General features: G+C 31.4%; 1 protein-coding gene across 1 annotated transcript in view; it reads right to left on the bottom strand.

The window, feature by feature from the left end:
- Window positions 1–1,550: 1,550 nt before the first annotated feature.
- C2H14orf39 (chromosome 2 C14orf39 homolog) overlaps window positions 1,551–25,220 on the bottom strand; it is a 33,403-nt gene continuing 9,733 nt past the window's right edge. Inside the window, exons 7-17 of the mRNA XM_047542390.1 lie at window positions 23,823–23,943; window positions 22,721–22,812; window positions 20,095–20,225; window positions 19,217–19,293; window positions 17,221–17,306; window positions 16,976–17,034; window positions 14,113–14,174; window positions 13,469–13,647; window positions 11,590–11,722; window positions 7,461–7,518; window positions 1,551–1,744 (exon numbers count right to left, since the gene is read on the bottom strand). Coding sequence (XP_047398346.1) covers window positions 1,551–1,744; window positions 7,461–7,518; window positions 11,590–11,722; window positions 13,469–13,647; window positions 14,113–14,174; window positions 16,976–17,034; window positions 17,221–17,306; window positions 19,217–19,293; window positions 20,095–20,225; window positions 22,721–22,812; window positions 23,823–23,943 — 1,192 coding nt within the window. The remainder of the gene's footprint in view (window positions 1,745–7,460; window positions 7,519–11,589; window positions 11,723–13,468; window positions 13,648–14,112; window positions 14,175–16,975; window positions 17,035–17,220; window positions 17,307–19,216; window positions 19,294–20,094; window positions 20,226–22,720; window positions 22,813–23,822; window positions 23,944–25,220) is intronic.

The following is a 25,220-nucleotide window of genomic DNA, read 5'->3' on the forward strand; positions in this document are numbered from 1 at the left end:
AAAGCTTCAGCTTTTAAAAAAAATTTTTTTTGTAGCTGTAGATGGACAGAATGCCTTTATTTTATTGTTTATTTTTATGTGATGGTAAGGATCAAAACCAGTGCCTCACACAAGTTAAGCAAGCACTCTGCTACTGAGGTACAGTACAGCCCCAGTTCCAAACTTCAGTTTTTTAACTAGAATTTTAATCCTTGAACCAGTTGAAGATTTGTATTTTTTTTTAACAGTCTCAAGTTTTTTAAAAATCCTATCATTAGTTAGATTAGTCTTTTAAAAAGCCTTTTGGAAGGTTTATTTTAACACAATTGTGATGTTTTGGATAGCTGATGAAACAGGATAGACCCTCACCCAAAATGTGATTTGCATATTGAGACAGATGATGCCACACATCCCTACTCCAATAGGATATGAAAAGATTTTCTACTCACATAATAAGGTTTTCTGGGGCTGGGGAGGACAGGTATCCATACTGATACTAAAAATAGCTTAAGAAAGGAGACTGGCTCATGTGTTTTTATGGTGGTTGGGGTGAAGATGGGATGAGGGTTCTTGTATACTTCCTACTGACACCAAAGGAGAGAGCCCCTAGGTTTTCTTATCAGTTTGACCAGATGTGGGACCGTAAGGGAATCAGAAGGAATAAGGTTTAAAAATCTGTCAGCAGTTACACATCAAATACGGACTTATACTCTTTATTACTTGATATGACAACAAATTTAACAAGCACAAAATACAAAGATACTGTCCAATGTTTATATAATTTCATCAAATTTTAACTATCTTAATTTAAGTTATATATAATTAATCGAAAATACTGAATATAAAATATAAGTATGAAATTGTTTTCTGTTGAAGACAGGAAACAAACTTTTAAATGTTATTCAAAAAAGATTTAAACAAAAAGCAGGACCACCATTGATAACAACAATCCAATTTTCAGAAATCAGTCTTTCTCATTTAATTTTCTTCCATTAAAGATACTAACATAACTGATAAAATTAAAAACTTACTATTTGTTTTATTTAAAAGAAAACAACACCGATTTTATTCACTGTCAATAATAAATTCTCTGAAATGATTATTAGATACCGTTTGCATCCTGGAATACTGAAGCATAAGTGAAACACAGCAATTTGTGAAAAAATTTTTTTACACCTGAGCACTAATCCTAAACAATTGCCACTAAAAAGTCTTCTGATGGTCTGAGGAGTTCTTCCCATGAAAACAACTAAAATACAATAAGAACGAAATTTGGATTCCAGGGAGAAACGGGTTTAACATTTATAATAAAGAATAATGGAAAAAGTATAAAATTTTATTCAGATTAACAAAAGTTCTGCTTGGGTATGGCTTGCAAAATCGAAATAAATGACTAGCTAATGTCATAAATTAAAATATTCAATATTTAAATATTAAAATTAGTATAATCAAATAATATAACTATGGTAACCCATCTTATTTTAATTACCAGAAAAGAGTATCTTCGTGTTTTCAGTAATAATGTAAAGCTATTACAAAACGTTCAAATAATTAAAAAATTAATAACTAGTTCAAAAAAAAGTAAATTGTGTTGTATCTTGTGAAGATGTAAAACCTTTTAATGAAGAAGAAGGTATTGTTTGATCCTGTTCAAAAGAAAATGGAAAACTAAAATCATCTTTTCCAGTGCCAAATGTATGAGCTGAAGTGTCTGATGAAAAAGAAAATGTAAAGGTGTCTTCTTCCGGTTTCCCAAATAAGTTTCCTGAGAAAGACAAATATTACAAGATCATGCTCTTCATGTTATATAAAATGCATATAATCCAGAGTATTATAGTACAATGTATATAATACAGTACCACTGAATTGTTTATCTGTTTAACAGGCATTTAAATGTATTCCTCTCACATGCAAGGCACTGCCCTTGGCACTATGGAAGGATAAACAGAAATATAAGCCCAATTTGTAAGTAATTTGAACTCAAGTAAATAAAGAACTATTATATGTGGTAGAAGGTGGAGTAAAACACTTCAAATTAAGAGAACAGCACAGAGGCCCAGAAATAGGCATAGGAAGTATGGAGGGCAACAGAAATTAGTTCAACTTGGCAGGATACTGAGAAATAATAAAGATATATTAAGCAGGAATTAATGGAGATGAGCTTGGAAAGGCAGTTGAGTGTTCCACTGGAGAATTCAGGCTTTATGTAGTAGATAACAGGAAACCATTAAGCATTTTCAAGCACAATACGACATTATTTAAATTGTATAATAAAGATTCCTCAGGAGAGATGTGTAGAAAGGCTGGAACAGAACAGTCTAGATGTGGGGAAAACCAAAAGGAAAAAAAACTCTATTGTCCAGCAAAGAGATGGTGAAAATTGACCTTACCTATACCATCATAGCAATGGAATTGGAGGCAAAAAAAACTAGATCTGAGATACTGCATAAGTCAAACTTATCCAACCATTATTTATTGAGCAACTATAATATTTACTTGTAGCATTGTTCAAAAGAAGTTGACATAATAGTAATAGTTTTATAGTTTTAAAAATAAGTTTAAAATCAATTTTATATATAGACTTATTTAGTTTTTGACTCCATGAATCACCAGTAAAGAAAAATATTGTCTTTCACTTATTACATTATTTAAAACTATAAATATTTTTTCAACATCTTAAATTTAAAATCAATTATTATTAAATCTACAATTGAAAGACTTACCTAAAACAAGTCTTTGAAAGCACTTATATTTTTTTCCATAGAGAACTAATCAACTAGTTCATTAAGCAAAAGAAATGACTTTGCACCACTTTGAAATTTTCTTATATTCTTTAACATCTCAGTTACTCTAAATAAGCCAACTAGCAATTGAAGTGGCTAGCTGGCTGGATGAACTGATTACCAGACAGTTGTGTTTTGCTTCTCTCCCTTTCTCATTTTATTCTACTGACTTCAGCACACATCTATAAATCTTAAAGAGAAAATTTAGACATAGATCCAGAAAGAACTAAAATCTCGAATCTCCCTTTGCATAAATAAATTTGATTTTTTAAATTTCAGATGATCATATGTGGGCTTCATAAAACTATGCTCACTGTAAATATAGATTGCTGTGCAAGGCAGTATTATAGGTGCTGTGAGGAATTCAAAAGTGAATATAACCGGTCTCTACCCTTAAAGAACCAATAATCCAGAGGGTATCTTCTACATATATATTCACAAATAATTAATAATAGAAAGTAGAATATTAAAAAATATAAAAAAAAAAGAGATATTCACAAAAGTGAGGAAGAGATCTTTCTGGAATGCAAGGTTGAGGGAAAAATAAAAGATTTTTTTTTTTTTTTTTTTTTTTGCAGTGCTGGGGATCGAACCCATGGCCTTGTGCTTGCAAGGCAAGCCCTCTACCGACTGAGCTATCTCCCCAGCCCAAAATAAAAGGTTTTATGGAAGAGAACTTAGTCTTGAAAATAAGGCATATTTGGCACTTCAGTCGAGCCAAAGCACAGGTAATTCTTACAAAAGAAAAGACTTGAAAGCTATGTTGGAGCTATGTTAGAAATGTAGGAAAAAAATTTGAGTTAATGGAGAGCCACTGAAGGTATCTGACTAGTGCAGTTACAAAATTAACATTAGGCATAAGGAAGATTATTTAAGCTGTGATTTATAGGTAAGCTAAGAAGATGAAAAGACCAATTAGGATATCTTTGAAGCAGCATCATGATTGGTTATAAGAGTTTGAAATACAAGTTTCAATTTATATAGAAAAAAGGAAATAAATAATTCAGAAGAAGAACTGATAAAACTTGACAAGCTGAATTTAGTCACAGTCACAAGGAGAAGTTAAAGTTATCACTGAATTTTGGCCACCAGAATAATGGAGATAACATTAGGGACATTAGAAGGAGAACAAGTTTGATTTCATATATGGTGAGTTTTTAAGGTCAAGAGATATCTTAGATATAAAAGACTTCCATTACATGATCAGAAATAAGGTCCTAGAGTTTAAAGGCAGAACAGAAATTATCTGAAAGCACTGAAGTGAATATGAGTGTCAAATGAGTAACAGTGTCCAAAGAAGAGAGTATAAATAGATTTGAATTTTAAATGGTAGACATTGAATGGATGTCTACAACTGGTAGATTCATTCTGGTCTTACAATATTAAATATAATCTATAACCATTTCAAAAATCTATATTTTAATTCATTGAATTCCAAATCCATATGTACAATTTCCTACTTTATTTTTACTTAGATATCAAATAAATAGGTTTTTCAACTGTAACACTTTCAAAACTAAGCCCCCAGATCCCCCCAACTTCTTCTTTTATAAAGCCAAACACATTTCAATAAATGGCAATTCTGTTCTTTTTTTAAAATATTTTTTAGTTGTCAATGAACCTTTATTTTATTTATATGTAGTGCTGGGACTCGAACCCAGTGCCTCAAACATGCTAGGCAAGCGCTCTACCACTGAGCCACAGCCCCAGCCCACATGGCAACTCCATTCTTACAGTTTATTGTTGTCAAGATCTTGGCATCATCCTTGTTTCTTTCTCATCTTTACAGCTGATAAGCAAACTCTTCCAGATCTATCTTCAGAAAAATTTATAACCCAAATCCAATTCTTTCTTACCACTTCTACTGTCATTATCTTAGCCATCACCAATTCTTACTTGTATTATTTTAACAGCTTCCTAATCTGTTCCTTATTTCCATAATTTGTTCTCCATATAGCACAGTAATCCTTTAAAAACCTTTGATCATTTCAGTCCTCTACTCAAAACCCTCCAATGGTTTCCCATCTCAGAAAAACATCCAAAGATCTGAACATTCTAAGGTCCCATATGATTTGCTCCCTCTCCAGCCTCTCTGATTTAATCTTCCTCATGATTCTTCCTTCCTCATTCCATTCCAGTCATACCAATTTACCTGCTGTTCAGTGAACACATTGAGTATGTGTGCACCTCAACTTGTCATCCTTCACCTGGAATGCTTTCCCCAGTAGCTTGTACTGCACCTCCTTCATGTCTCTGCTCAACTGTCACCTCTTGGTGATGCCTTCCCTGACTCCCTTGTAACACAGCAACTACCTTCTCAATCCAAATACTTCTTATTCCCCTCGCTCTGCTTTACCTTTCTTTATATTAATTATTACCACCAGTAAGTACAGAGTTAACCTCAAGCTTAGATTGAGTCAGGCCTACTTGGAAGAATGATCTTGGAGTCTGATTTCTCACAGCACTGTCTCCTTAGAAAATACAGAATTAAGGTCGATGCAGAATGCTGAGTCTATCTAGTTCTGTGTGAGACTATACTTGAATTAGAGGAGTTGTATAGGCGTTGGGTCTCATAACTAGAGTGCTAAAAAAGCCCAGGAAAAACTGAGGCTGCAGCTTTTGTATGTCAAGGTAACCTAAATGCAACATGATTCATCCATAGCAGCCTGACATTCCACATGAATGAGGTGGCATAAGTAGGAGTATTACTTAGGTATTTGGTGAGCCTCACAATGAGAAAAGATGCTGTACCTACTGATATTTCCTATTCTTTCTCTTATAAAGCCATCTACATTTCAATAAATTCTTACAGTTATTGTTGTCAAAACCTTGATATCATCCTTGTAAGATATTGAGTTTAAAATGACTGATGTGATTCTACAGTATGTATAATCAGAAAAATGAGAGATTACATTCCATTTATGTATGATCTATCAAAATGTATAAATGCATTCTACTGTCATGTATAACAAATTAGAACAAATTAAAAATTAATTTTTTTTTTCACATAAGAGGGTTTATTAAGCAACAGAGTGTCTCCCTGCAGGGTAAGAGAGAAAATGAGAGGAAAAGAGAGAGTGTGAAAAGTGAGGAGAGAGAAAGAATGAATGTGAGGAGAAGAGAGAGAAAGATGGCAGGGAGCTATCCTTAAGCAGTCAAATTCCTCGGGTTAATGGGACCAATAATGGAGAAGGATACTTGCAAGCTGACTGATGAACCAATAGCTAGCTAGGATGTTCACAGACTGACAAGAAATTGGGAGGTGGGGAAATGACTGCAGTGTAAAGGGCAGGGGAGCAGCTTTATATTATATTCCCCTGTTTCTGTTTTTATAAGAAAATCTTTTGTTCTCCAGTTCTTTCCCGCCTTATCTCTCCTTCCTGCTTATGTAACTAGACCTGGTTTTGCAGGTGAGATGTAAAAAGTCCATTCTCCCAGGGGCATTCTTCAACTTCCAGACTTCCAGAGGCAGATGGCTTTCATGGACTTCATTTCCTTGATTTCACTGATACCCTATTTCTGCACTAACTGCCTGTCCCCAATTCTGGCTTCATTTCCCCCTCTAGCTTTAGGAACTCCTTTACTGCTGTAGGGAAAGGGGGATGATGACCACTCTGGCTTCTTCGAGCTGGAAGGGGGCAGCGTGGGGCAAGCAGTTTGGAGTTCCCTTTTTAGAAATCAGGTCAATTGAGGGGTCCATGGTAGAAGTCTGGTTGGGGAAGAGAAGGTTGTAAAGGCAACTGGGGATGGGTGCTTCAATCTGAAGTCCAGTGATGGATGCAGAGCAGAGCAGAGTGTTCAGGTGAATGGAAGTGAGGCTGTGTCCGGGGGGCACTGGGGCATCAGATGGGGTTCCACTTGCTTAAGAGACAGTGGAAGAGCCCATCTGAGTCATGGCACCAAGGTTAGAACCCAGAAACCACTCCAGACATGGGAATTCACATAAGAGGGTTTATTAAGCAAACAGAGTATCTCCCTGCAGGGTAAGAGAGAAAATGAGAGGAAAAGAGAGAGAGTACATGCAAGAGAGAGTGTGAAAAGCGAGGAGGAGAGAGAAAGAATGAATGTGAGAAGAGAGCAAAAATTCAAATTTTTTTAAAAGACAAAAAATTAAAAAATTGCAACATAAGATTGTTTGCCAATCGAACTCATAAAAATTGTTTAATGTACTACTTGCTATATTATATATTGATTTGTCTTCAGTCTCTCCCATCAGAAGATAAACCCTATGAGAATTTTGCAAGCTTGTTCACTGTTCAATTAAAACCAAAGCAATAACTGATAAAAATATAATATATACATATACATATTTATATTTTGAACAAATTAATCAAAGGATAAAAGAAGAAAATCCAATAATGAATTAAGCATAGAGTTAGGAAGAAATCCAAAAAGTCCAGAAAGAAGATGGGAACAGTCAACTCTATCAAATGCTGCAAATGGATTGAATACGATAAACAATGTAAGATATTAATAATGTTTGAAAATTGAGAAGTTATTTGTAATCTTGGAGAAGGCCAGTGTTGTCAAAGCAGTGAAAAAAGCAAGCTAAATTGCTAAAAATAAAACCAGTGAGTAGTATAGAAGTAAGAGTAATTTTTTAAAAGAATAAACTGATGCCTAAGAAAATGAATTAGAAACCAACTAAAATACCAAGGGGGAAAGTCAGTATATTTTTATAAGTAATAAATTACTTACCAATTCCTTGTTGTGATGAGGGAGGATTTAGATTGACTGCAGAATAATGTTCATTAAACTGGAAAATAGTTGCCATTAAATATTACTTGTCAAACCAGTAGAAAAACATACATAGTATTTATATATGAATCTAAAATCTGGTACTTCTAAATATGTAGGATTAGAGTAAGCATATAGTAATTTTCCATATAGCACACTACTACACTTTAAAAAGTTGTATTTTTAGGCTGGGGATGGAGAGAGAGAGAGAGAGAGAGAGAGAGAGAGAGAGAGAGAGACTTCTGTCTTCAAAAACTATCATTTACTTATTAAAATAAGGCCTACTGATTTTATTACACCAATAGATAAAGAATTAGGAGGCAACATATATTGCACTAAGGATAATTCCTACTTTAGAATCTTACAATGACATAAAATTTGAGTAAACTTTTGCTTTATTCTAAAGGCCTTTAACAAATCAGGGTCTTAGTATTACTCTTTTGACTATAAACGTAAAAGGATGCAGACAGTTGCATGTCCATTCAGATCAAATTCTGCTGCCAAAACGTCTATTTTCTCAGATGGGCTTTTAAAAATGGTATCCTGATGGCTTAGTTTTTTGTCCTTTTTTTCCCCATAATATCACCATATGAGCCTTTTCCATGTTGCTGTTCTTCTAAAACTTGACTCTTTCTGGCAGTATAATATTCCTCCACATAGACATACCATACTATTTCAATTATTCATTTTGAAAATTTGGATTGTTTTGATTTTTCTCATTATAAACATCACACTTAAAACACTTAAGCACAGAATCACATTTCTTTAACAATAACAAAAACTGTTTTACCATAAATTATGTCATTTAATTTTTTTTTTTCAGTGGACCATCTATTCACCAAATGGATTTTGCCCATTTCTATATTGAGGGAGTAATTTAAGTTCTTTATATAATAAAGATATTAATTACTTGTCATATTATTATAAATATTTTAGAAAACTTTTGTCATTTTGCCTGTCAAATGTTTTAACATGGAAGTCTGAATGTAATTAAACTTAATTTTTTTTCTTGTTTCTTCTTTCTCTGCTTTTATGCTCTGAGAATCCATCCTCATAAGGTCTAGTAAATATTCACTTATATTTCCTCTGAAATATATATGGTTAATATTTCATCATTTACTTTAATTCATCTGTAAATTTTACTGGTGTACAGTGTAAGTTAAGTGTCTCATTTATCCCTGTGTGGTCCCATCTTTACCATATTCTAAATTTTTTTGTATCATGACTTTTTAGCCCATACCAAGTATCGTTCTATCAATCCTTATATCACACCATTTGATTATTCTGTTTATAGGATGTTTTAATGTGCAAAAAGTGAAATTCCCTTCACCAATATATTTCATAACATTTAGGATTTACAATGATATCCTTTCATTTCTAATAACTGTCTTTTCTTCTCTAAATAGAAATTTATTAGTTTTGTCAATTATTTTCAAAGAACAATGTGGCTTTGTTTATTGTTCTGTTTTTTTGTTCTGTTTCATTGATGTCTTATCTTACTTATGTCTTCATTCTACTTACTTTGGATTTGTTTCATTGTTCTTTTTATAGTTTCTCAAGATAGAACCTTAAGTCATTAATTTTAGATCTTTCCTCTTTTCTATTAATTTAATTATTTACATTATTAACTAAATGATTTAAAGCTATAGTTTTGCTCTGGCTTTAGCAGCACCCCACAATTTTTGATAAGCTGAATTTTCGTAATAATTCAAGTCAAAATCTTTTCTGACTTCTCTCATGATTCATTCTTTGATTCATGGCCTACATATTTAGGAATATTTTCTAGATATCTTATTGTTATTAAGTTCTAATTTAATACACTTTAATTTCAATCCTTTTAAATTCCTTTACTCATTTTATGGTCCATAATATAGTCTATCTTGGTGAATGTACTATTAGTACTTGAAAAGAACATTTAGGTTGCAGTTGTGGGATACAGTGTTCTATAATGGTCAGTTAGGTATAGGGGACTGATGGTGTTATACAGATCTTATAGAAGATCTGATTGTGTTGTCTGATTCTATCAATTACAGAGAGGGTATTAAAAACCTCCAACTATGCTTGAGGGTTTGACAAATTTTATTTTATGTATACTGAAGCTGTTATTAGACACATATACCTCTGTGATTGTTATACTTCCTTATGAATTGGACTTTTTAATCCTTCTGAAATATCTCTATCTTCAGTAATATTCTGAATCTCAAGACTACCCAAAATATCATCAATACAGCCATCACAACCTTCTTGTGCACAGTTTTCATGATATATCACCCACGCCCACTTACTTTCAACCTGTCATTATCTTTATAAAAGCGTGTCAAAGTGATTATAAAAGTGTGTCAGTGTATCTCTTAAAGATACCTTCTGTGTGTCTGTGTGTGTGTGTGTGTGTGTGTGTGTGTGTGGTACTGGGGATTAAACCCAGTAGTGCTCTCCCACTGAGCTATATTCCAAGCCCTTTTCATTTTTTATTTTAAGATCAAATCTCACTGAATTCCCAAGTATGGCCTTGAACTTTCAATCCTCCTGTCTCAGTCTCTCAATTAGCTTGGATTACAGGAGGGTGCCACCATACCCAGTCTTTTTTATCCATTCTTACAATCTCTGCCTTTTAATGGAGTATTTGGCCCATTCATATTAAAACAATTATTTAAAAGTTCATTATTAGGTCTAACATTTTACTATTTATGTTTGTTCCCTTGTGTTTTGTCACTTCATTCCTTCTTTTGTGCCTTCTTTTGGAAGATACTTTTTCTTAGAATTCCATTTTAACCTATCAACAATCTTGTTTTTAAAAATTTTCTTGCTTATTCTTATATAATAAGACTTGACTGCTTTTCTCCCAGGAAACACAGTAAGTATCTGGCCCATCGCCTTCCTCAGCCCTACCACCACAAAAACAAAACATAACAAAAACCAAAGATATCTTGCCAGGACTCTAATTAGATCCATAACAGATTACATTTATAAATTATTTTGAGAGGAAATTTATCTTTACAATATTTTCTTTCTGTATAATTATAGCATGTTAGATATTCAATAAATTTCAGTAGTTCTCTGTTTTCAAAATTTACATGTTCCTTATTGAGATTATATACATTTATTTCAATATTGATGGTATTACTATAAATGAGAATTTAGTAACTCTAATCTACTTTTCCTAGGGATTACTTGTTTTTTGAAATAAGCATTTAAAGAAAAATTGAGACTAAAGTTGAAGACAAAATATGAAATATACACTACTATATCATCAATAAATTTGTAATTTCAACAATTTAATATAGTGAGGAATATAGTAATAAAATTCTAATAACACATAAAATGGCTAAATGTGACTAATTTAAATAAGTAATAATACTTACATTGATACTTATTTAGTATTATTGTGATTAAAACTTTTCTAAGTGCTTTATGTGCATAAACTCATCTAAATATTTACAAACTTCATAGTAATAATTATTTCTATTTTACAGATAAGGAAATTGAGAGTTACCCAAAATCCTACATATAGTACCTACCCAAATAATCAGGCTTCAGAGTTTTAACCACTATATTTATATTGTCCCTACTTTTCAAATAAAGCATGTCTTAATTTTTGGATTTAATTACTAAATACAGAAATAAGCTCTTTATTGCAATTTTTAGCACTGAACAGTAGCAATATTAATGCAGGAAATTCCTCAGGTTTTCTAAAATTAACCAATGATAATGTTGCCATGTACACACATGTAGTTGAAAAGACAACATGAAGCCATTATAAGTTCATTGAGAATATGGAAACTTTGTCTTCAGAATATGTAGTTTGGTAGTTAGACACATTAATTAAAAAGCCAAATTCATTTCAAACTGCCTTCAATTGCAATTTAAATCATCCCTATCTTGAAATTAAAAAAAAAATACATGTGAATTTGGGGCATCTGAAGTTAAGAGAAAAAAGATACTAGGGAACTTTGTTATACTATGGATATCCAGAATTTTTTAATTGCCTCTGTTGTTACTCTGTCCCAAGACAGTTTGGTACTATAGAACTAAAATTAGCCCCAAAGTTTCAGTGTACAATTATTAGTCAAACTTTAGTTTCTCATTTTACCTGATTTGATGAGACTTCTGAATCAAATATAGAAGAATCAAATAAATTCAATCTAGGTGATCTAGAAGTATAACTTGTAAGAAATGAAAATCCGGAGGATTCCTTTTGAACTTCAGGTACTGCATTTCTATTTCTGTTACAAAGAGATTTTTTAAAAAATCATCAAAATTTTAAAAATCTATCACTAAACACTGAAGACTGATCATAAGCAGTGCAAAGAAGTAAGAATTAGCATAGAAGGGAAAGGTAGGAAGTGGTTATCGAAGCAACCTATAGAGAGAAGATGGTTTGGGAGGACACTAATACAGAAAATCAACTTTGGGATGATTATTATGAATATTTACTCAGAATATACTGTCAGGCATTCTTCTAGGTACTTCCATAAACATAACTTATTCCTCTTAATAACCTTATAATACAGCTGTCACTTTAATTTTACAGTAAAGAATTTTTAAGCATAGAAAGTTTAAATGATTTGCTCAAAATAATATAGTAAGTTCCAGAGTTGAGATTTGAATTCAGCACTCCAAATTCAAAATCCAAGTTCTTAACCCTGACACTATCTTCAAGATCTTGAAAGCCAATAACAAAATATGTCTTGATGAGAAGCCAGCCATTACTAAGAGTTATATAAGGTAATTAAACAGTAAAATTAGCTGGAAAAAATAGACAAGACAGCATATAACACATTGGTCAGAAGCATGGATTCTAACACCAGAATCAACTCTAACACTGATTATTTGTATCACTGTTTCCTCATTTATAAAATAAGGATAATAATGTACCTAAAATTTATAAAGTTGCTGTGAATATTAAATGGTCAACATTAAAAGGTCTAAAGTTCTTAGAAAGTGGCTCATACATAGTGCTACATAAGTGTTTTTAAAATATAATAGGGGGAAGGGGAATAGCTCAACAGAAGATTACGTACTTAGCATTCACAAGGCCTTGGAGTCAATTCCAAACACCAAAAAAGAAAACAGTATATATATATATATAAATGTGTGTGTGTGTGAAGTGTAACAATACTGTCATAAACTATCTCTATGACCATACATGAGTCATTTAACTTTACAGATCATAATTTTCTCAACCATGGAGGGAAGTTTTAGCATATAATCTGATATTCTTTTACAGTTCTCAGATTTGAAAATGAGTTTCACTTTGAACATGCTGTGGTTGAGTCAATAGCATAGCATTCGTATACAAAACTTAACTTAAAATTCAGAAGTAGGGTGTAGGTGAGATATCCCTGATGAAATGAAATCTATCTGACATGTTTTAGAAGAACCTCATGTTCAGTGTTAAGGAAGAGATTGAACTAAAGAAAAAGGTTAAATGTAGCACTATTTCCTTGACTGCAAACCACATATCTGTGGTTTTGAAAATTACATATTTATGTTAGACATGTTTATACCTATGTTCTCTTAGCAAAGTGGCAATTCTTGCTTCAGACACTACAACATATGGAAAAGTGAATGTTGTAAACATTATTCAATGATAAGTCCACTATCTATCAAATATGGCAGTAGCTCTTTAGTTTAATATTTTAAATTTCTCTGCAAAATTTAAGCATTTGGAAAATTTTAATTCTATATACTATTGTCCTGGGTAAGTACTCAGCATCTACATCAACTTCAGCTAAATGCTGCAGGAAAAATGGGGAGGAAGATCTGTGAAACAAGAACAACAGAACAGTAATAATTCAAATAGGATGAGGAGACATGAAAGTTCATTATGCTAGTCTCTACTTTGCATACCTGAAATACTTTATAATAAAAAACTTTTTAAAGTTACAGGTATAAAGCATTTTACTATTCCTATTAATTTTATATAACTCAATGTATAAATTAGTTATAATTATCAATTAAAGTCCTACATTTCAAATGAGGGAGCTTTAGGAAACTGTATTTTCTCCAAAGATTCAGGTGTCTTCGCAGCCTCAGGAGCTTTTAAAAATATAGGAATTTCAGGAGTTGGTGGAAAATTCTCAGCTCTTTCTTCTACTTCATCACTATTATTTTCTATCGACTTCCCAAAATGTTCTGTATGTATAGGCTATAAAGTCAAAGTAACAGAAAACTAAAAATGAATGTTATTGCAGTAATAGAATGATATATATAGGCAGAAAATACCATATTAATCTGTGACTATTTCATAGATGAGTAAAATAAGAATAACTTGTGATATTAAACTACACATTCAAACAATAATTATTTTAATTATCAAATTTTTCTTTTCTTCCCAGCTCCACCTTCCTCACCTCCACCTGAGAAAAGTTTAACAACCACAAAATACTAAAATTGATTAAGAATAATGTTTAGGACTATAGTCTAGATGAAGAATTGTATATACCACCTCCTTGAAAGGAAAGAGTAATTTGGATCTGACAAAACCTGATTACTAACTAATAGCATCTTACATAAATAATCTTGATTGCACTAAAGTCAAAATTAAAATGGACACGAAATTTTAAAATTAGAATGTTTTGTTTAGAAATTAGAAACCAAACCCTTGACTTACTTGTGAAGTGCATTTCAAGTCTCTTACTTGTCTTACTGTCCCTTTATCTCCACACTCAGAATCTGTTTGTTACATGAGAACAAATTATTTTTCTTTTTGCGATTTTATTGTAAAATAAAACACGTTAATTTAACCATATGAAATTGACAATATTTAACTGCTTTAGTCTATCAAAATGGCAATGTCATGTTTCAATCCAATATATACAAATAAGAGAACAAAACAGAATGTAAAGTTTAACAAACAAAATTATAAAGAGATCACCCATGTAACCACATCAAGTAAAGAAATAAAACATCACAAGCACTCCGAAAGGTTCCATATTCTACATGACCTTCTCTTCAAGGTAATCCCTATCCATACTTTTGTGATAAATTTTCCCTAATTTGTTTTATATGGTTTTATCATATAAATAGTGTATCTTATTTTTCTGTTTTAAAATATTATATCATGAAATTAAATGTGTTATTATCTCTTGCTTTTTTTGTTTGCTTTATTTGGTTTGAGTAGCATGCTTGTGAGATTCCTACATTCTGTAGTACATGACATGGTTTTCTTACTCTTAGTGGTATAAAGTATTCCATTGCACAAAAACAACATTATGTATCTACACATTCTACTGCAAATGGGTATTTGGGGTGTTTCCACATTAAAATTATTACAAATAATGTTATAACATTCTTTTATGTATACCATTGTAAGTATTTACCTGTATTTCTTTAAGTATATGCCTAGAGGTGGAATTATGAGGAATAGAGGATGTGTATTTCTCAAGAGCAGATGCCAACCTTCTCTAAAGTAGTTGAACCAATTTCCATTGTGACCACTAGCCATCTTGGAAATCATTCAATCTCATCAGACAAATTAGTTCCAATTTATTAATGACAATTCCTACCAATAGTTTGAGAGTTCCTATTGTCTTATATTCTCATCAATATTTAGTATTGTCAGACTTTTTGAATTTGCTAATTTGGTCAATATGTAATGAAAACGCATTGTGAGTTTTGTTTTGTTTTGTTTTTGATTGTTTTCTTCAGTTTCATGATTTGCTGAGTATCGTTTCATATATTTATCTGCCACAAAAGTTTTTCTCTTTTTAAAGTGTGTAGTCATATTTTGCATGTATTTCTAATTAGGTTGTCTTTTTTTCTTTTGTAAAAGTTCTTTATACACTTTCAAAACTAATCTTTTGAGAGTTTGTGTATTGCAAGTATACCCTCTGGCTTGATGATCACTTTACACTCTTCTAGGGTATCTTTTGATAAACAGAAATCTTAATTTTAATGTGGCCAAATTTATAAATTTATCTTTTATAACTGGGCTTTTTAATTCTTTTTTAAAAATTTTTTTTAGTTGTCAATGCACCTTTATTTTATTTATTCATTTACATCTAACTCAGTGGCTCACATTTCCTAGTCAAGTGCTCTACCACTGAGCTACAACCCCAGCCTGGCTTTTAAATTCTTGTATAAGCAATCTTTTCCTATATGGAAGTCATGACGATATTCTTCTATCTGATCTTCTGAAAGCTTTCCAGTTTTTGTCTCTTGCATTTAAATAATTATTATTAATATAATAAATCACTATTATTTTTACTACATATTAATTTCTTCAAATTATGGATCTAAAGATCATTAAAAAGAATCCTTTTTACTTCAAAATAATTATATGCCTTCTTGGGTAAGAAGCCTCAACATATATGCTCAACAACAGGTAGGATTATGCCAGTTACATGCATTTCCCTGCATTGTTTGATTAGTTATTTGTCCTTATCTGTTGGTTTGGTATATATAGAGAATTATAAATAGCTGAAACAGATTACCCATTAAAGGTAAGATAATTTTTTATCTTTAAAGAAAGTAGGGAGACTATGCATCTGTGTGGAATAAACATATTGTATTGGATGAATCTCCTAGATGAGAGTAAGAGAAAGACTCTTAAGTATATGACCTTCTAAATATGCACAGATTAACAGAATTTTCCTGATATCAGAATAAGACATCTTTAAAACTTCAAAATAAAAGTCAGTAATCCAACAAGAAGAGAAAAAAGACTTCCATATAACATAATAAATTGAATAACTATTGTGTATTACTAGATTACCAAAATATGCATGTATGTATTTAGTATATGGTGTATACACTCACATGTCTATATTTATATGTACATGTGTACATGTACACACATGTACAAACATGCATGTTTGCTGACATATATATGGAGAGAAAGAGAAATGAATTAGTATTTTCAAGGGTATATTAAAGTTCCAACAGTTAGTTCATTTGAGAATAATGAACACATGAATATATACTGTGACCCTTCTGTGATTTTACTCAAAGAAAATTGTCCAGGATAGTAAAGTATTAGTGCAAAAGAATAAAATGACATTATTCATAATAGTAAAAAACTGGAAATTAAAAAGAATTCAATGTGAGAGAATGGCTAAATAATGGTGTATTCACACAATGGAAAAATATACAGTTATTACTAATAAAAACTATTTAATGACATGAGAAATAACTTCAATAATTTATCATAAAGGGAAAAGGATGCAAAATTATATATATAGTATGATTCAAATTTGGAGGGTAAAAGAACAAAACAAACATATATATAGAAAAAAGACTAAAACAATATCCACTGGTATATATAGTGTCAGTTTTTTCTGGGTGGTAGTTTTTTTTTTTTTTTTGTATTTCAAACTTTCTACAATAAAATATATTTATTTAATACTTAGAGGGAATCCGTTTTAAAGTGATGCATGGTCAATATACAGAGATGCAATCCAAATAATTGATGTAATATAAAAAACTGATATAATTTGTTACCCTTACTTCTTAGGAAAAATCTGAAGAGCAAATACCTGTATGTCCTTTTTCAAACCACTGATTGCTGTTTGATCGTTTCTGAGGAGTTAACAATCTAAAAGGCAATACATAAAATTTTTATCTTATTTTGAATTGATTTTCACAAATTTCAGAAATTAAAGCTTTTATTTTTTTTGCAGGGGGCAGGAAGAGCTGGGATTAAACCCAGGGCCTAGTGGCATGCCATGCAGGCCCTCTACCACTGAACTACATCTTCACCCCTTAAGCATTTTCTTATTACCTGAACTGCATAAAACTTTGTGAACTTTTAATAGCAGTAACATGTGAATATTTTGAATGGTTATTCACACCAGAATCATTGAACACCTGAAAGAAAAAAATAAAGCATTAGAATTGGCTACATATAATAATAAACATTTGCTAAAGCTATACAAGGCTCTCTCATTTCATTAGCATCACCATCATTAGCAATATAATGACTATTACATTAACTGAAACAACTAAAGTCAAATACTGGAAAACAAATTAAAGACCCTCATGGGATTTGATGTTTGTGGTAAATATAATAACAATTTTTGGTAGTATTTCTACATTTAAGGTAAACCTTTTAAAATTTTATTCCCTTCCTATTTATGACTAATCCAGAAAATCTTGCCATTTCTCAACTGATTACCTGATTTCTGTGTCCCTCTAGCCTCTATAACCTTTCAAACTAAATAGAGAAAAGTAAGACGACAAATTAAAAGTCTGAACTTTCTTTTTTATTTCCACATGAAAGAGCTAACATTTCATTTTTAACTTTAAATTATTTCACATTAACATGTAACTTGCTTTATTAATGTCTGTTTATGGCCTTTAATTTTCCCTAAAAATATCTTTGTTTTAAAGATATTTTTTCTTCTTATGACAGATGTTCTATCAATTTTTGCTTTGCATAATTTGGTACAACATGGTTTTTATGATTTCTCGATGAATGATTCTCTTTAAAAATATGAAATATATTTATATCTGTTAATGCTTTTCATCCTGAACTACATTTTATATGACATTGTTATATCTATATGATATTGTTACACCTGTTCTTTGTTTGCATTTGCCTGACACATATTTTCCATTTTTATTTTTAGCCTTTGTCAAATTGTTTCAGCTGTTCTGTTTTAATAGTATACAACTGTGTTTTTAAAAAATATGCTACAGAAGTACCTCTATATTTTAATAGGGGTTTAAACTGGTCCGATTTTTATGATTGCTGATCCGTAACTTTTTCCAGCATCTTGTTTGTTTTCTATCTAAATGCTTAAAATTGACAAATTCCATTTTTCTTCTGATAATTATCCTTAAATATTTAACATGCATGCATAAATGCACATTTTCTCAGCAATGTATAATCAGCATTTATATCTTCTCCCTACATCTACTGCCCCTCTACCACCAAAAATATTAAAATCTTCAGTAAACACTTGTTTTCCTCATTTATCTTTATACCTTCATCCCATATTAAAATTATCTGGGATTTTAGTAGTAGAATTTTAGATTTTTATAATATATATTTAGACTTAAGTTTCACTTAAGTCTCTGTGTGTATTAACTACAAATCAGTGGAAGGGAAATTTTTTTTTCATTGAGGAATTCCCTTTGGCCTGTTTTCAGGAAAAATAGGAAAAAATAAAGATGTACAACATCAGCAGTTAGTTATTTAGCTGGTATTATCCTTGTTTCTCATAGGCATCAAGAACCACCCAGGACACCAGCCTGTTTCTCTTACCCATACTCCCCTACTCACTACTTCCACCTGACATCGGTCATCCCATTAATGGGGCTTGACCAAAGGCAGAGTAGAGAAACAAAGATGAACAAGAGTTAAGTAACCTAACTCCCTCTGAAGATCCCAACACATTACCCTATTGATTGTCCCTGAAGCTCTATTTTGTGAACAGCATTCTCTTATGCATGTCCTAGGTTATAATTTTCTTCTTCAATCCAATCCTCTTTTCCTCTTGCAGAGATTTTTCAAGTTTTCGGTTTACTAGATACAGAGCTTGGTATTTCAAAATATTTTTTCCATTATTTTGAAGGCAATGGAGCAGACTATAATCTATGTTCAGACACCATACTAAAACTTGAATTTTTTAGACCCCAAAGGTTATGCTAAAGTCTGATTTAACTTATGCTAAAGTCTGCACACACACACATCTCTGTGTCCCAAGTAAAGTACATTTCTTATCTCATTTAACAGGAAAGTATTTAATCTATACTACTAAAAAAGAAATACCTACTTGCGAGTCATTTTCCTTTTGTCTGAAGTCAATATTGGCAATCTTTGACTGTTGCACAGAACTTTCTTCCTTTTTATCTATATTATAAAATAGTACTACTTAAAATCAATTCCAAAGATAGACTCCAACATCATCTCTAACTTTTTTCTTTTTTTTTTTGTACTGAGGATTGAAGCCAGGGCTTCATGTACACTAAACTTGCACTCTACCACTGAGCTACAACCCTAGCCCTCATCTCCACCATTTAATCTAACTTTATAATTTAGATAATCAAGTCTATATAATATTAAATTTAAATTTAAATGTACAATTTTTAAACTATCTAAAACTCTTTATCACTATGTATTTGTTATTACAGTAATTGAATATAAAATGACAAAATGATCAACTGACAAAACTACATTTTCAGAAAGGATAACCAAAGACTAAGTAGTGATAGTAATGATGGAGGGGTGACAGACAACATGGTAAATCTAATACAATTAGTTAACCTAATCTACAGACCCTTGAATGAAATCTAATTCAAATGTCTCAATGAACAAGTCTCAAACACTATTAATACAACATACTACTCATTTAAATAACACATATTGATAATATAATTCCTCAAATAAAAATATATAATTATGTATACTCCTCTGACAGCTATGCAACCCAACTAGAATGTTTTGTATGAAAAGTTTCCTTCTCAGAGGGAAAAAATAAGTAGAGAAGACATTTCTTGTTTGCTCTCAGACTCAAAGCAGTACTTTCCTGAGCAAGTCTCCAGTATTGTTTGTTCTTGCTTATGCCAAATGATAACTAAAATTTCTTTTTATTTCTCCTTCCATGGGTTTACCCAAACAAATGAAGTTATTGAATAATAAATAATTCTGTACCTGTAACTCTTGGCTCTGAAGAATGCATCTTTTTTGGTCTTGCAAATTTCTGAGATTCATAAGGAAGAAATAATTGAGTGGATTGAGGGATTTTATTCAATACAAGCACATGCTCATCTTTTTCAAAAATTCTAAAAAGAAGAGTGGATTACATTAAATATGAGTTAAGTAAAAAATAACATATTTTGAAGTAAGAAGGGATATCTATATATGATATAGTTAAAATCCTCTACTTTTTAAATAATGAAACTAAATTCCAGAGAATTAAACAGATTTTATCCAATATTATTGAATTACCTGGTAATAGTGTCAGAGCTAAAACATGCTTTTCCTGATTAAATCCAGTGGCTTCTCAGTATGACACACTTTCATTTTTAAAACATGATTGTTTTTGTTTTTGTTTGGTACTGGGGACTGAACCCAAGAATACTTAGCAACTGAGCCACATTCCCAGGTCTTTTTATATTTTATTTTGAAACAGAGTCTAAGTTGCTTAGGGCCTTTCTCAATTGCTGAGGTTTCTAATGTGTAATCCTTCTGCCTCAGCATCCCAAGTCACTGGGATTACAGGTGTTCATCAATGCACCTGACAAATAATTTTTAATGACTTGTCAAACATATCAAAAACATTTTAAACCAAAAGTTGAAACCATAAAAACAATGTTTTAGATTTCACAATACTTTAAACTTTAAGAAGATTTATTTGGAAATAATTAGCACAAATGCAGAAATCACTGAAGCAGTAGTACATCATAAGTGAGTCTTCTACGTTTTCTATTGGAAGATAATTTCACTGACTGCTTCCTAAATCAACAAACTAGAATAAGTGCTGTCAAAATGCTCCATTTATGTGTGATCTATTAAAATGTATAAATGCATTCTACTGTCATGTATAACAAATTGAAACAAAACAAATAAAAAAAAATACATTGGTACCCCCTTATCAGTTAAAGATACATTCCAAGCCCCCTAGTACCAAACCCTACATATACATAAATATATAGACAAATTTAATACCATTTTTATCTTACTAAGTAAAGTACTTATTACACATTGTGGCTTTTTTCCCCACTGTGGTGGATTTAATGCAGTACTCTAACCACTGAGCTACATCTCTAGTCCTTTTTATTTATATTATTTTAAACTTTGAGACAGGGTCTCCCTAAGTTGCTTAGGACCTAACTAAGTTACTGAGGCTGGCCTCCAGCTTGCAATCCTCCTGCTTCAGCCTCCTAAGTCTCTGGAATCACAGGTATGCACCCCTGCACCCAGATGTGGCCTAACTTTTGCAATATAAGGTATGAGAGCAAAACTAGCATAAATTTCTTTTTCCTTCTTCACAATTTCATGGACAGGTAATTGTTCTATTCATAGACCTTAGCATTCTAAACATATGATTTTTTTTCCTTATGTTAACAACTTTCACTTTTTTCACTTAAATAAAGAATTTTACAGTTTCTATTTGACTTATCCAAATTGCCAGCATCACTAATCTTTCACTTTGGGGTCATTTTTAAGTAAAATAAGAGTTACTTGAACACCACCATGATACTACAAGTCAATGGGATAATTGAGATGGTTACTGAGTAACTACAGGCATGTATGTATACAGCTTAGACATACTTGAACAAAGGGATGATTCACATCCCAGGTAGGACAAAGCAGAATGGTATGAGATTTTATCAGACTATTCAGAACAGAATGCAATTTAATTGTTTATCTCCAGAATTTTCCATCTAATATTTCTGGATAATGATTTACTACAGCTGAAACCATGGAAAGCAAAACTATGGGTAAAGGGGTACTACTGTATATACTGTGCAAAAAATGATAAATATTTATATATGTTCTCAATATACAGAATTTTATACTAAAACATTGTCAGTAAAGCAAAATTCTGTATCTTTGCCTATTTTTCCATTCAATTTCATCATAAAACTAAAGACATACTGCCATAGATATGATACATGAGAGTGCAGCAGGTTGGGGAGGAGGCCAAGCAAATAACAGATCCAAGGAGGTGGGATTGGGGAAATAAAACTCAAGAGAGGAGCATGTTGAAAAATCAACATAAAAGCAATGGAGCCTGAGGAATGGAAATTTAGGAAAAAAAAAAAAAAAGGGGGGCACTGGCAGAATGAAAAAAAAAATAGAAAGTAGATCACAAACAGCAAGAGTAACACTTCTATTTTTCTATCACACAGTAAGAGGCAAAATTAATAACTTTTTTTCATGCCTCCACCACTACGGTCTATTTTATCACCAACAGGACAAAAAAACAAGGAAACACATGATGCCATGGATTAAGTCACAATTGTGGACTCATCTACACTCTCTATAGTAAAGAAAGAACTAATCTAGCTGGTTGACAGGGTGATAAAAAGGTGAATAGTACATCAGATATGCTGTTGCTACCCTCTCTCCCTCTCCAATTATAATATCCTCAGCCTCACTAAAGCATAGTAAATAACAAGTATTAGTTCATAATATTTAAATTAATATTTTTTCATAAGAAATTAACAGAAAATAACTTACACAAAAATTATATTAGGACAGACTACAAAATCAAACTTTTAGATGCAGAATTTCTGTTCACATAAAATCCAATTTTAAAATTTACCTATACCTTTCTTTCAATTCCTTTCTCTTTTCTGTATATTTTTTCTTTTCTTCAAGAGTTTCTGAATGATTCTTGGTTTCATAAAGTCTCGCAATCAGCTAAAAAGAAAAATGGGAAAGCAAAACAAAATAATTACCTGCAAAGAAGTAAAGGATATATGTTTTATCTTAATTGATGAATATGATTTTTCGATAGAATCACAAGATTTGTATTTTTGGTAGTATTTACTATCTTCTATTGAAAGTTACCAAGAGTTACAGCAACATTAAATCACATCCCTTTAACTTTTCCTTACTACTAAATTTGCAATTATAAATATCAGTTTCTAGTTTTTTAAAAAAGAATAATCATAAACAAAATAGACATTGAATTTTTATATAGGGACATAGTTATCATATATTTTAAAGGAAATAACATCCATGTTTCTCTCATCACTAAAATTATATTGCTGTTATTTTGTACCTTGTAACTATGAATGATAACTATAAAATCTAATATAATTTTCAAAAAATTGAGGACATTAGGTACTATTTTCAATTTTTTCTCAAAATTTGGAAATTATGAGTTCTTGTATCTATGTGAATCAAAGTAACAATTCAATGGATGATACTAAAAACATTGAATAAAACCTTAAAAGCTTAACAGTTTCTAGCCTGGCTTTCTAAAGATTATAAACTACAGTCGTAAATTTTTTCAAGATTAAATTATTTAAACTATTTACTATCTTGTTCCCTTATTTAAAAACACTTGTTGCCTTTTAAATGCTTTTAAATTCCTATTACAGGGCCATAGGTATCAGGTACAGTGGATCAAACCCACCGCCTATTAATGAGGCCCTGGATTTGATCCACTGCACCACAAAAGCCGGTAAGTAAATTCCGCTACAACTTGCTCTTTCCTCAGGAGCCCCAAAAGTCAAACTATTCCCCAAAATTCAGAATCAAATAAAGTCCATACCCGCAATACATTTTGGTTTCAAAGTGATCAGAAGCAAATTAATTGGCCTCTCTCCACATTGAGGCTATCTTAAAATAGCTCTTCTAAGGTTGATAACTAACATGCTATTACACATTAATATATATTTTAGAAATAATAACAAAATATATACCTTGTTTAAAGAATTAATTTCTATTTCTGCTTCATCTACTTCTTTCTTCAATTCAGATGAACTTTTGGTAACCTTGTTGACATGTTTAAGGATATCTTGTGTTTTACATCTCAGGTTAACTCTTTTTATGTTAAGGAACTATGCATGCAAGTACTTTACATTTATAATACATGTACTATGTCAGAAATAGTTAATATCACATATCATTTATATGTGTGATCTATACAAGCAATTAAGTAATTTTAATAACAGTATCTGAAACAGGTAAGATTAAATATTTGGCAGACTAATGAAGATAATTTATTATTTCTATTATATATTGAACTTAAAAATAACATCCATCCAAACATTTGTTAGAATTTTTTCTTTCAGTTAAATATTTTCACAAGGTGGTATTTGCTTTTTATAACCCAAGTTCATTGTGTCAGTGGCATGATTAATAAAATATAATCAATTCAGGCCCAAATTTAACTTTTTATGCTTCCATCATGTATTATTCCAAAGGCAACATTAAAAATGCATCTGATTTCCCTTTTCTTGCCTTATAAGGTTCATCAGTGCACCCTGTAAAACTGAGAAGAATTTCGTCTGGACTTTCTGCTTAGAGGGGATTTAGACTCAAAGTCAAGTAGAGAATTTATCTGCATGGTTATTAATTAATATAATTACCTAAGTTCCTCCATGATCTATCTTAGATTAAGAAATGAATAGAAGAGTAACAGTGAACAAGAACTCCAGAAAAAAGTTATCAGAACTTTCTTCTCCGGCCTTAAAAATATGACTTATATGCTAGAACACAATACTTCAGGTGCATATGATTTATAAGGCTATGCTATTACCAAAAGTATCAGTTTAAATTTTTAGATATAGATATTTAACTCCTAATCTTTAATTCTTCCTACCTCCATCTACCTCTTCTTGTTTGTCATACAACTTTACATCTCATCCCAACTCATTTCTAACTCCCTTATACTTTCTGTACTTCATCTGTCTACTAACTTCTGCCCCTTCCCACTGAGAAGTTAATGCACAGATAAGCAAAAAATGATATATAAAAATATAATAGGCTAAAACCAAACATGAAGAAAAAAAGCAGCAGAGTTAAAAGACTGGTTTAGGATGAAACAGGAACAAGGTAGAATGTAGGGATAAAGAAGACTTAGTACAAATACAGGAGTTATAATCTGATAGAAAAGCATATAAAGGATTGTGAAGGTTGAAAGAGGATTAAAGTTTCAAGTTCATCATCAGGGAAGATCTCTCTGACAAATAGGTGAGACTTAGACCAATTAAGAATTACTTAAGCATCTATTACAGTGATACTGTATTAGAATTATTTATTTATGTCTTTTGCCCCTACTAAATTGTGAGCTCCTTGCAAGAGAGCTAAGTTCTTCA

Source organism: Sciurus carolinensis, chromosome 2 (genome assembly GCF_902686445.1).
Source record: "Sciurus carolinensis chromosome 2, mSciCar1.2, whole genome shotgun sequence".
NCBI classification, from domain to species: Eukaryota; Metazoa; Chordata; class Mammalia; order Rodentia; family Sciuridae; genus Sciurus; species Sciurus carolinensis.